General features: G+C 56.1%; 1 protein-coding gene across 1 annotated transcript; it reads left to right on the top strand.

The window, feature by feature from the left end:
• Nucleotides 1–2,339: 2,339 nt before the first annotated feature.
• ACTB (actin beta) lies at nt 2,340–7,116 on the top strand. Its single transcript, XM_058035747.1, has 6 exons — nt 2,340–2,424; nt 3,886–4,014; nt 4,299–4,538; nt 5,069–5,507; nt 5,824–6,005; nt 6,373–7,116. The coding sequence occupies exons 2-6, from the start codon at nt 3,892–3,894 to the stop codon at nt 6,514–6,516; spliced, it is 1,128 nt and encodes a 375-aa protein (XP_057891730.1). The 5' UTR covers nt 2,340–2,424; nt 3,886–3,891; the 3' UTR covers nt 6,517–7,116.
• Nucleotides 7,117–12,237: the final 5,121 nt, after the last annotated feature.

A 12,237-nucleotide genomic window follows, 5' to 3' on the forward strand; every position in this document is an offset into this window, starting at 1 on the left:
ATCGTGGCTCCCCAGCCTGGCTCCACCCAGCCTGCTCACAGAGATGCAGCAGAGCACAGCATCCCCCACAACTCATGCACGCCCCATCCATGTGCCCAATACCCCCACAAACCCTGGTGGCCTCTCCACCTGGCCCTGACCTGATATTCTCCATCCCAAACCCAGTGTTGGGCTTTTCCTGCTTTATCAGCACATTGGTGGACCACGCTTCCCAGCTGCGAGGGCCATCAGCTCTACCCATGCCTTGTGGCTCCCCTTATTTGACGTATAATCTTCTAATTAATAATCAGCCTTTTCAAAGTGGAATGCAAACATTAATTAATTCCCCATGAGGCAGGTAATTAACAGCCATGACTCCCATTTTACTGCCAGGGAATCTGCAAGAGAGAGATCTTGCACGATCCACATCGAGGCGACAGAGGAATGACTGGGCAAAGGCCCCTCTGCTCCAGCCTGGCCCTGCAGGAACCCGAGGCTGGGTCCCCTTCCACTGAGGCCTTCCTGGGGCGACTCTCCTGGGCTATCTCTTCTTTATCACTCTGGCCATCTCCACATGGAGGGGACGGCACAATCCCAAAGTGGCCTGGCAGGACACGTCCATCACTGCGGCCATCTCCACATGGTGGGGATGGCCTGGTCCCAGAGTGGCCTGGCAGGACACCATGGCCACCTCTGCCATGGCCCTGGTCTCCTGTCCCTCTGTACCACCCCCTCCAAAGCACCCACCTGGGTGCAGCTGTGGTGCTGAATTTTGGGGACCTTCACCGGGACAAGGCACCCCTTGGGGAAGGGGATGCCATCCAAAGGGAGTTTCTCTTGTATTCCCATCCCTGCCTGGTGTCCCATTGCCTCCCATCCCCCCAGGTAATTGCAAATCTCCATCTCAACAAGCTTTTGCAGGTTCCTCCTGCTGCTCTCCTCCTTTGTTCATCCCACAGCAGGAGTAATGAAGGGGGGGGAATAATGCCTGGGTCCCCTTCAGTGAGACCCATATGGGCAGTGTGGGGAGGGAGCCTCATCCTCATCCTCAGTGTGATTTCTGCATCTCCCTGATGACAAAGAGCTTGCTGGTGTGGCCTGCAAGACCTTGACTGCAGGCCTGGCTCCTGCCTCTATGATGCTGGACAAGGGGTACTCCATTTCTGAGCCTTTTTTTCCCCCGAGATTTTTTTTTTAACCTGTCACTACAGTTTTCAAACGGCTGAGATTACACATCCAAGGTCCCCACGCTCAAGTCTCTGTGCTTCCAGCCGGCAACAGATTGCGAGTGGCTGCTGCTACTTTACTTACAGGACTGCTTAATTAACTTGATTAATCAGCCCATGTTCGCACAACACTCTGGAGACGCAGAGCCCTCTGGTTGCTGCTGCCTGCTGCTCTGCGGCCACTGCCCTCCCCTTTATTCCCGACCACCGTCGGATGGTCACAGGCAAGAAGGGAATCGCAGAAAGGCAGCCTGGGCTGGAGCAGCCACGTCTCCTACTCCAGCAAGGTTTGGAGCAGAGAATAGAAACAAATACTGCTCAAATCTGACCAAACCACTGCTCCCGTGGTGTGCCCTGCCAGCACGGGGCAGGATGGAGAGCAGGGACCAGACTCCCCTGTTTGACTCGATGCCTGAGCCAGCGAGCGTTCCCGTCTCCCCGGTCCCGCTGCCACCGTAGACACACGGGCTTTAACAGTGCCCGGCGGCGCCGGCGGCGCTCCCGGTTGCCCGGGCGGGTCCAAGGGCCGAGGGCCTGGTGGCGGCCGGCAGGAGCCTGTCGCCGCCGCTTGCTGACATCAGCAGTGAACTTGGCCCCGCGTCCCGCTGCTCCCGCTCCCGGCCGGGGTCACCGGTGCCCGCCCGGCCCAGGGGTGCAGGTGACGGGCGCTCCACGTGCCCCGCGCGGGCAGCGCCACGGGCGGGCCGAGCAGCACCCCCGGGACCCCGCACCGCGCCCGCGTACCCCCTTCCCTCAGGGGGCTGCATCCGCCCGGCTCCCACAGACAGGGGGGGCGAGCGGGCCGGGACCCCCACCCGCGGGGCTTTGTGTGAGGGCGGGCGTGGGGGGGCTGCACGGGGACAGCGCGGAGCGCGGCGGGCACGGGCAGGGCCCGGTCCCCGGAGCAGCGCAGGGACCGGGGGGCCGCGCCCCCGCCTCGGCCCCGCTCGCTTCCCCCCCCACCCCAATATTTTCCCCCCTGTCGGGGCGGCAGGGCGGGGCGAGGCCTAGGGGGCGTGGTCAGGCGTGGCCAATCGGAGCGGCGCACTCCGAAAGTTTCCTTTTATGGCGAGGCGGCGGCGGCGGCGGCCCGATATAAGGCGCGCGCGGGCGGCGGGCGGGAGCCGCCGCGAGCTCTGCCTGCCCTCACCGCGCGCGCGCCCCGCTCCCGCCGCCGCCTCGCGCCCGCCCCGGCTCCGACCGCGCCAACTCCCCAAAGGTGAGAGCGGCACCGCGACAACGGGGATAGGACAGTGATAATATTAACGGGAATAGTAACGAGCCGGTGTTGTTAAGGATCTCGGTGTGATCGGGGTTGTTGGGACACGGCGCGCCCTTTGTGCGCTGGCGGGGTGGCGGCCCCGTAGCGCGCTGCCGCGTTGTCAGGGATAGAGACGCAGCTCGCGGTTTAAGGCCGGTTTCGGGGGTGATGCTTGCGGAGGGGCGTCGCGCCCCTGCCACCCGTGGGGCTAATCCGCCCCGTAAGAGGATTGCTGGTGCGGACGGGGGGAGCGGGTTGCTCGGCGAGGCTGCTGTGTCCCGGGAGCGGCGGCGCGGAAGGCGGGCGCGGGGCTTTGTCTGTTCCGCGGAGCCGCCCGTGCCGGGGTCGGGGCCCGGGGGCGTTGTCCCCCGTGAGGAGGGGCGCGGCGCCCCCGCCTCGCACATAGGAATAATCGTGATGGTTGTTGCTTGCGGGGAGGGGGCGGCGCCCCTACACGGGGCGAGGCTTTGGATGGGAACAATGCGGGGTTGGGGGGCGCAGGGGGGACCCCCCGTGTGCCCGGAGCGCAGGTGCAGGCGCGCTGCCCGCTCCGACTACACTTCCCAGGCTGCCCGTGCGGGGCGGCACATGTGCGGCAGCTGCTGCCGCCCCTCCGCCACCGGATTACACCGGAGCCGCCGGCGCTGAGCCTGGGCGGGCGGCAGTTGCGTAAGACGCTGGCTGTAATCCCGCCCGTGGTGCCGCCGGTCGATGGGGCAGAGCCCCGGTCACGCTTGACTAGTGAACTGGGCGTGGTGGCCAGCGCTTGTCGTTGTAGAGGCTGGCTGAGGCTTTGGGGGCTGTGCAGAGGGGGCGAATCCCGCTGGCTGTGCCTGGCACACGGCGGGCACCGGGCGTTACCCCCTAGGCTGGGTGGGCGCGCCAAGCCGCGCTGACTGGCGCATGGCGGGGCTCTGAGGAGAGCGCCGGGCGTGACCGGCGGGGCCGTGCGGAGGTGTTGAGCCCCGGCGGCCGGCTCAAGGTGGGGCACCGGGCGTGACCGGCGGGGCTGTGCGGAGGCATCGAGCCCCGCTGGGCGGGACGCGGCGGGGCGCTGGGGTGTGGCGGCCACGCCCGCCCGCTCCGGGGAGTGGCCGCCGCCGCCGTCCCCCCGACAGCCGGTGGCGGGCGAGGCGCGGCGCGCTCCATCCATTGCCTTTTATGGTAATAATGCGAGAGGGCGCAGGGACTTCCTTTGTCCCAAATCCGCGCAGTGCCGAAATCTGGGAGGCGTCGCCCCCTCTAGCGGGCGCCGGGCGAAGCGGAGCGGCGCCGGCAGGAAGGAAATGGGTGGGGAAGGCCTTGGCGGCATCGCCTGCGCTTCCCGCCATCGCCTCCCCTGCCCGCCTGCCGCCGCGGGACGGGGCTCGCCCTGTCAGCGGGGATGCTCATGTCTCCTTCTCTCCTCTCCTCCCGCAGCCAGCCATGGATGACGATATTGCCGCGCTTGTTGTTGACAATGGTTCCGGTATGTGCAAGGCCGGTTTCGCCGGGGACGATGCCCCCCGTGCTGTCTTCCCATCCATCGTGGGTCGCCCCAGACATCAGGTAGGTGGCTGGTTGTGCTTACTGTCTAACAAAAGAGAGGAGTTTAGGTGGCAAGAAGCGCTTTTATTTAGCTTTGTACCTTGAGAGGCCTGTGCACTGCAGCACAGCTGGTGGGGAATCCAGCCTCCTGCAGAGCCTTTGTGCAGTGTGTGTGTGTCACAGCAGCTGACTGGATGCGTTTCCTGATATGTGACAGCAGAGGGATAATAGTTGGAGACTCCGCTTTGAATGAAGGGAGTTATCCACTCTTCAGCTGTACTTACCACATGGTCTTTGTTCTGCAGGGTGTGATGGTTGGTATGGGTCAGAAAGACAGCTACGTTGGTGATGAAGCCCAGAGCAAAAGAGGTATCCTGACCCTGAAGTACCCCATTGAACACGGTATTGTCACCAACTGGGATGACATGGAGAAGATCTGGCATCACACTTTCTACAACGAGCTGAGAGTAGCCCCTGAGGAGCACCCTGTGCTGCTCACAGAGGCTCCCCTGAACCCCAAAGCCAACAGAGAGAAGATGACACAGGTGTGTAGAAGTTGTGGCTTGGAGCTACAGCAGATAATTGCTGCAGGCCAGCTCTCCTCTTCCATGTTGTCCTCTCTCCTCCTTCACCACTCTTCTCCCTTTTTGCCATCTTTACAGGGTTTTCCTTTCCTGACCTGAGTCTCCTCTTTGCTGGACCTTGACAGGTTTTGTTTGCTCTTCTAAGCTGGCTTTCTCTGAGACTGAACTAGCAACTTGTCTAACTGCTGTTTCTGACTAGGCACACTAATCCATTTACAGCCCCCGAGTGACTGTACTGTAGATTACTTGGCATTTGTTTGTTCCTTGCTGTGATATGTGGATGGGTCTGTAGCAGTGGTGTCCCTGCCCAGGCTCTGACCTGGCAGGTGTGGGTGGAGACCAGGTGAGATAAGCATGGACTTTAAGGGGAAGTGTAGAGATGCCTCTTATCTAGGGGCAAAAGTAAAGACCATTTGCATGGACTTGGTGTGGGTGTGTAGGAAGAACCCTGTGTTTTGCTGTTGACTCAACCCCTCCTTTTCTCTCCCTAGATCATGTTTGAGACCTTCAACACCCCAGCCATGTATGTAGCCATCCAGGCTGTGCTGTCCCTGTATGCCTCTGGTCGCACCACTGGTATCGTGATGGACTCTGGTGATGGTGTTACCCACACTGTGCCCATCTACGAAGGCTATGCCCTCCCCCATGCCATCCTCCGTCTGGATCTGGCTGGCCGTGACCTGACGGACTACCTCATGAAGATCCTGACAGAGAGAGGCTACAGCTTCACCACCACGGCCGAGAGGGAAATCGTGCGTGACATCAAGGAGAAGCTGTGCTATGTCGCCCTGGATTTCGAGCAGGAGATGGCCACAGCTGCTTCTAGCTCTTCCCTGGAGAAGAGCTATGAACTCCCTGATGGCCAGGTCATCACCATTGGCAATGAGAGGTTCAGGTGCCCTGAGGCCCTGTTCCAGCCATCTTTCCTGGGTAAGTCAAGCTTTTCTAGGACGCTCTGTTGCCCCTTAATGTTCCTTCTGTGAAGGGTGACCTGGTGACCATGACAGTGATGCACCATGTTTTATTTCTGTATAATAGCAAGGCTTGTGCTGCCCACCAGTCAGTCTCACTTACACAGCTTAAAGCTGTTTGAAGGACTTGGGTCAGTAGAGCCTGAGGTTGAGTCTGTCCCAGCCATGGCTCTGTAGTTCCTTCCTGCTGGTCTCTTGGTTGCCTGTAGTATCCTCTTAAGCTTCCTTGACTTTGTCTGAGCCCTTGTTGACTTGCAACTTCTGTTTCCTCACAGGTATGGAGTCCTGTGGTATCCATGAAACTACCTTCAACTCCATCATGAAGTGTGATGTGGATATCCGTAAGGACCTGTATGCCAACACAGTGCTGTCTGGTGGTACCACAATGTACCCTGGCATTGCTGACAGGATGCAGAAGGAGATCACAGCCCTGGCACCCAGCACAATGAAAATCAAGGTAGGGTGGAGTTGGGGGAACATCTCACCACCACTGTTGGGCTGAAATACGCAACATTAGTGGAGGGTGGAATGCTGGAGTTGTGCTCCAAAATACACAAACCATGTCTGTCTGGTAGTGCCTTAATGGCCTTGGGCTGAACAGGGTGGCACCCACCCAACTGCGTGAATAATGGGATTAGAGTAAAGACTGGCTGCAGAGGAGGGAGGTGGGTGTGTGAGAGGTTGTGTCTTGATCCTGTTTGGACTCCATGGTATCTTGGCCAAGGTTAGATAAGGGAATTAGGCAGCTCCATCTTGCAGGGCTGTGCGTGGGCTGTGAGCGTAGTTTGATGCTGTGTCTGACTGGTTCCTCCTCTTCCCTGCAGATCATTGCCCCACCTGAGCGCAAATACTCTGTCTGGATCGGGGGCTCCATCCTGGCCTCCCTGTCCACCTTCCAGCAGATGTGGATCAGCAAGCAGGAGTACGATGAATCCGGACCCTCCATTGTCCACCGCAAATGCTTCTAAACCGGACTGTTTCCAACACCCACACCCTTGTGATGAAATGAAACCCATAAATGCGCATAAAACAAGACGAGATTGGCATGGCTTTATTTGTTTTTTTTTTGGCGCTTGACTCAGGATTAAAAAACTGGAACGGTGAAGGTGTCAGCAACAGTCTTAAAATGAAACATGTCGGAGCGAACGCCCCCAAAGTTCTACAATGCATCTGAGGACTTTGATTGTACATTTTTTTTTTGGTTTTTTTAATAGTCATTCCAAATATTATAATGCATTGTTACAGGAAGTTACTCGCCTCTGTGAAGGCAAAGCCCAGCTCACCACCAGTTACAGCTGGTGTTAGGTTATAATTGCTTGTCTGTAAATTATGTAACCCGACAAGTGTCTTTTTGTATCTTTCCGCCTTAAACACAAAATACACTTGATCCTTTTTCTCTTCGATTTGTCAAGCAAGCAGCCTGTGTTCCCCAGTGATAGATGTGAATGAAGGCTTTACAGTCCCCCCCACAGGGTCTAGAAGTGGTGCCAGTATGTGGGGGAGGGAGGGGCTACCTGTACACTGACTTAAGACCAGTTGAAATAAAAGTGCACACCATAGAGGCTTGACTGGTGTTGGTTGTTCATTTTCTTTCTTCTCACGCCATTTTTTGACAGTTGCTCCCTGCTGGGATCTCGCCCTGCCAGGCTGCACAGCTCTGCTATCGGGCTGGGGGGGTGCTGGTGCTTCGGGGCACAAGGCAGATGGCTCTGGGTGATATGGGAGGGGTAGAACTGAGCCTGCCAGACCTGTGGGTCCCCAGGGCTGCTGTGGGCTGGAGTTCCCAGATACTGCCAGTCTGTGCAACAGCTGCTCGAGGAGCTGGGCTTAGTGGTGAATTCACCTACACCTTCCCAAATGTTGCTCTGTGTGTCTCCCTCCTCAGTGTTTTATTGCTCATGCTGCACTCATGGAAGCAAGTGGGGTGTGCTGATCCCATAACAAAGCCAAAGCAGCTGCTTTGTCCCTCCATCAGGGCTCCTTTGTCTGGTCTCAGCTCTACATGGGGCAGTGTCTCTGCTCCCTGCTCCAGGTGCCAGAGCTTGCCTGTCCTGCTCCCAGTTTGCCCTGGGAGGGAGCCTTGGGTTCAGGTGGGGAGACTCATACCCTGGCTGGGTGTGGAGCAGCTTCCAGGTGAAAGCAAGAGAAAGTCTTGTGAAGTGCAAAAAATTGACTTCAGAGAGCAGAGCTCTGGAGTGTTACATGGGTGGGGCTGGGAAAAGGTGCAGGAGGAAGAAGGAAGCTTTGGCAGCGTGAGTGACACAGCTGCAGTGCTGGTACCTGCCTCCAGCCCAGCCTTGGCCAGGAAGGTTTTGGGCTTACTGACACTCTATCCATCCTTTGAGCTTCCAAACCCTCTCTGAAGCTTCAGCCTTGTTTGATCAACTTTGCTGGTTTTGTGGGAAAGAGAGTGACCCTCACAAAGCTGGGACCCTGTTGGGTACAATGATGTCCCCAAGTCCCCAGAGCTGGAGTCACATCTGTGGAAAGGAAACAAGATTGAGGCTACTGGGTCAGGAACAGGAAAAGCTGAGCCAGGTAACTCTGTTGCCAGCTCCAGGAGACCAGACCTGGGAGCGTATTCAGCAGTGAAGCTTCCCAAGGCTCTGCCACCCTCGCCTGCCTTTGAAGAGCTAATGTCTGTGATTGTGTCATGCTCGAAGCAGATGAAAGGCAGGGAACAGGCTCTAGTTCCTCTTTAATCCTCTGCCTGGCTGCTGCTGCTCTGGCATCGTACCCTGCTCAGGGTGGACCTGCTGGTTTCTGCCCTTCATCTCCCCAGGCTCCCTCCTGGGTGCAGTGGGAGCCTGGCAGGGCTGGAGGTGCAGACACTGGGCTGAGCTGGTGAGTACTGGAAGCACCAGTTTGCAAGAGAGGAGGTGAAACTGGTTGGAGTAAGGCCCAAACTGGGCTTATAACCTGGGGAAATGGGGTGAGGAAGAGGCAATGGCAGCTCCTGGGGAGGGAGTTGGTGGGAGCAGGGTAGGAAAAAGGCCAGCAGCCAAGAAGAGATGACAGCAATAGGGAAATGGGGTGCCTTTCTTCAGCCTCTTCTGAAATGGTCACTGATGGCTGTGGGAAAATGTACTGAGACACAAAGAATAGAAGAAACTGGAGGTGGTGAGAAACCAATGAGCAGCAAAATGCTTGGGGCTGAGGGCAGCTCAGGTGAGCAGAGGTGTGGGCACAGGGAGACTGGTGCAGAGCTGCTGGACACAGGACAATCAGGATGATTTTCATATTCCACAGCCAATGGAGGTATGCTGTTAATTAACACTTGACAGGGCTTTTTCTCCTTTCTTCCCATTTCACTTGCTGTTTGGGGTAACCAGCCCCTCAGTAAAATGAGGCTGAGCCTTCCACAGCCCTTCCCAATGCCTGTCCAGCATGAGGCCATGGTGTGCACAGCCACACTGCAGGCTGCTCCAGCAAGGCTCCATTTATCCCTCCTCTGGGCCATTACATGCTGGAGAAAAGAATGTGGTGCCGGGCAGGGACAACTGCAAGCATTACTCACTGCTCCCAACTCCAGCGAGCACGGGGGAGCCCAGAGTGGCTTCCTCTCAAAAATGTTGAGTGGTGAAAGAGAGGGGATTTTTTAAGCACAGTTTCTCTGCCATGGAGTTTCAGAGGGCTCTATTCACTCCTCACTGTTTCACAGAGGTGAGCAATGCTGAGAGGCCTGTCAGGGAGGGCAGTAGATGAGCCATGTCCTGGCTTTGTTAGACTCAAAGGAGAAGCTGTGTAGGGAATAATCAGTGATCTATCTAGCACACAAATAGCCAGGGGTCGTGGGGAGACCAGAAGCTTTAATAAGTCCACCCACAGGCCAGGCTGAGTGTGTCCCCCTTTCTGGATCAGCCATGGTGATGTTCCAGGATTCCTCAGGCTGCAGAGACAGCGGGACTTGGCTCTAGATCTCTTCCAAGGCACCCAGCCCTTTCCTACCTCCCTGTAGCTGCCCCAGGAGAGATGGCTCAGCTCAAGAGAGCTGAGCAAACATGTTTTACACCCTTTCTTCCCTCAGAGTTCCCAGCTTTCCCTCCTGCTGGAGACAGTCTCTGGCACTTCACCTGCAATTAGCTGATGACCTGGAAAGTCACCTCACTGAGCTGCTTATGGAATCAAGCCACCGCCGGGAATTAGTGATGTCCTTGGCAAAGGAGATGGTGGCAGCTCTCGGGATTTAGCCCTGAAGGGCCTCATTGTCTCTCAGCTGTGTCGGGGACAGTTGACCAGAAACGGTCCCTGGCTGGGGAGGGTCCTGTTCTCTCGTTAGTGAGCATGTGCTCCTCCAGGAGAGGTGCCAGCTGGCCGTGTGGAAGAATCCCAGGGAATCTCAGAGCATTCAAACTAAACTGGCCTCTTTGCAGAAGTCCCCTGGGAGGATGCAGAGCACAGCTTTAGAAAATGGCCATTCCAAGGTACCCATTCAGGGATGGGTCTGCGGCATTGGCTGTGCTCAGAGGAGGAGCAGCCTTGGTCCCTGAAGTTGTTCTTTGCAGGACTGCTGACCTGGAGCCTGCCCTGACTTGCATTATACCCATCTGTAATCCACTTTAGCAGGCCTTACAGTATTAAACCATATCAGGGATTGAGAATCACTTCCAGCAGTGGAACGAGCAATCCACCCAAGCATACCAAGTGCTGTGGCTGCTACAGCCCAGCTGGGCTTTAGTCAAGCTGACAAAAGCATGTTCAGGCTGTATCAATCTTAAGAAGAATCAGAGCAGAGAACTGAGACAAGACTTTCCAGAGAAAAAAAACATAAAATCCCCAGGACAGGCTGGCCTTGAACGTTAAGATATTTTGTTTTAAAATACCTTGATAGTGGTAATAATTTGTTTGCCCTTCTGGACTGGGACAGCATGATATGTGCCTTGCCTTGTTTGGGCTAGGAAAATGTGTATTGGTTGTGAGACGACCAAAAGTCTACCCACATGAAGAGCATTCCTGAAGTGAGGCACAGCAAGGAGCGTTTCCTCTATCACTGTCTGCCCACCTCCCAGGGCCATGAAGAGAAATGCCAGAATTCAGTGTAGATTCTCAATTCCTTCCTCCTTTACTGCCCACTTCTGCCTCATGTTCAACCTCTGTGTCTGATCTGCACCGACGCACTGCTCATTTATTTGGTGGATCACAAGTCCAAATGCAGCTCCTCTTACAAAGCCTTGTTTCTCCTCAGTTCCACCCTCTGTTCCCAGTCCTTATTTAGGGCTGTCAGCTGCTCTGTGGTTGCTGTACACCCCGGGGCTGGAGGGAACCCATGGCCACTCTAAACTCCAGCTGCTCCAGCCACCCTGGCTCTCTGGGCAGGGCCTTCCCTCTGCCTTTGGGACTCACTGATGGTTTTAATCATTTGCATTGGAAATGCAGGTCTCCTCCACCCTGGTCTCTGCTTTCCTGGTGACTGCAAATATGGTAGGTTGGTGTTTTTCCCAGATGTCAAACAAGTCGGTCTTGACTGAAAGGCCTCCGGATTTAATTTGTGATTACCTTTTATTTAAGAGAAACACATGACAAACAAAGCAGGTACAGATCCTCTGCAGAGGCTCTCTCTCATCTAACAGCTAAAAATGGTTTTCCTCTTTGACTCCAGCCTGGAAGAAAAATACATAATCAAGACTTGAGGCACTTGCTATTTCTAAGTGAAACCCCCAATTTACCCTTAATGTAATTCACGGCCTTAAATGGCAACAATCAAGCAGGAAGAAAATAGCAACTTATTCATCTTTCTTTATGGGTCATCTTTAAAACACATTTTCTATGAACAAAATTCCTGAAGCATACACGTAACTGGAAATTCCAGCGCTCTGGTCCTGTCTGTACTTGAGGTTTGGGGTAGGAGCTTTGTGGAGCTACACTGCTGGAGCCAGCTGCTCCCCTTGGACATGGCTGTGTGCGATGGCTGTGGTCACAGCCAGGCACAGCAGCCCTGGTTGATTCTCGACGGCCGTCTGCATATCAGTGAAGGGTAGTATGGTGATATTGAGAAGAAATTCTTCCCTGTGATGGTGGGGAGGCCCTGGCACAGATTGTCCAGAGAAGCTGTGGTTGCCCCATCCCTGGAAATGTCCAAGGCCAGGTTGGAGAGGGCTTGGAGCAAGCTGGGATAGTGGAAGGTGTCCCTGCCCATGGCAGGGGATGGAACAAGACGATCTTTTAAGTTCCAGTCCAAACCATTCTAGTATCCTACAGCGTGTCCCATAGCAGTGATTCTGCCCCTGTACTCACAACTGGAGAGGTCACACCTCGAGTGCTCTGTCCAGTTCCAGATGCCTCAATCCCAGAAGGCCATTGAGGCACTGAACCGTGTCCAGAGAAGGGAGTGGAGCTGAGGAAGGGTCTGGAGCACCAGGAGCAGCTGAGGAAGCTGAGGGAGCTCAGCCTGGAGGACAGGAGGAGCAGCGGGGACGTTCTGGCTCTGCACAACTCCCTGACAGGAGCGAGACGGGGGTTGGACTCTGCTCCCAGGGAGCAATGGGCAGGATGAGAGGAAATGGTGTTAAACTGTACCAGAGGAGGGTCAGGTAGGACATCAGGAAGCATTTATTCACAGAAAGGTTTGTCATATACTGCAACGGGGTGCCAGGGTGGGTGGTGGAGTTACCATCCCTGGACGTGCTTAAGGAGAGCCTGAACATGGCACTCAGTGCTCTGCTCTGGTTGACACGGTGGTGTTCGGTGAC

The sequence above is a fragment of the Melospiza georgiana genome, chromosome 16 (assembly GCF_028018845.1).
Source record: "Melospiza georgiana isolate bMelGeo1 chromosome 16, bMelGeo1.pri, whole genome shotgun sequence".
NCBI classification, from domain to species: domain Eukaryota; kingdom Metazoa; phylum Chordata; class Aves; order Passeriformes; family Passerellidae; genus Melospiza; species Melospiza georgiana.

Excerpts from the sequence above, each read along its gene's own strand:
- ACTB (XM_058035747.1), top strand. The coding sequence starts at position 3,892 with ATGGATGACGATATTGCCGCGCTTGTTGTTGACAATGGTTCCGGTATG. Across the intron at positions 4,015-4,298 it reads TGGGTCGCCCCAGACATCAG|GGTGTGATGGTTGGTATGGG; the intron begins GTAGGTGGCTGG and ends TTTGTTCTGCAG. Across the intron at positions 5,508-5,823 it reads GTTCCAGCCATCTTTCCTGG|GTATGGAGTCCTGTGGTATC; the intron begins GTAAGTCAAGCT and ends GTTTCCTCACAG.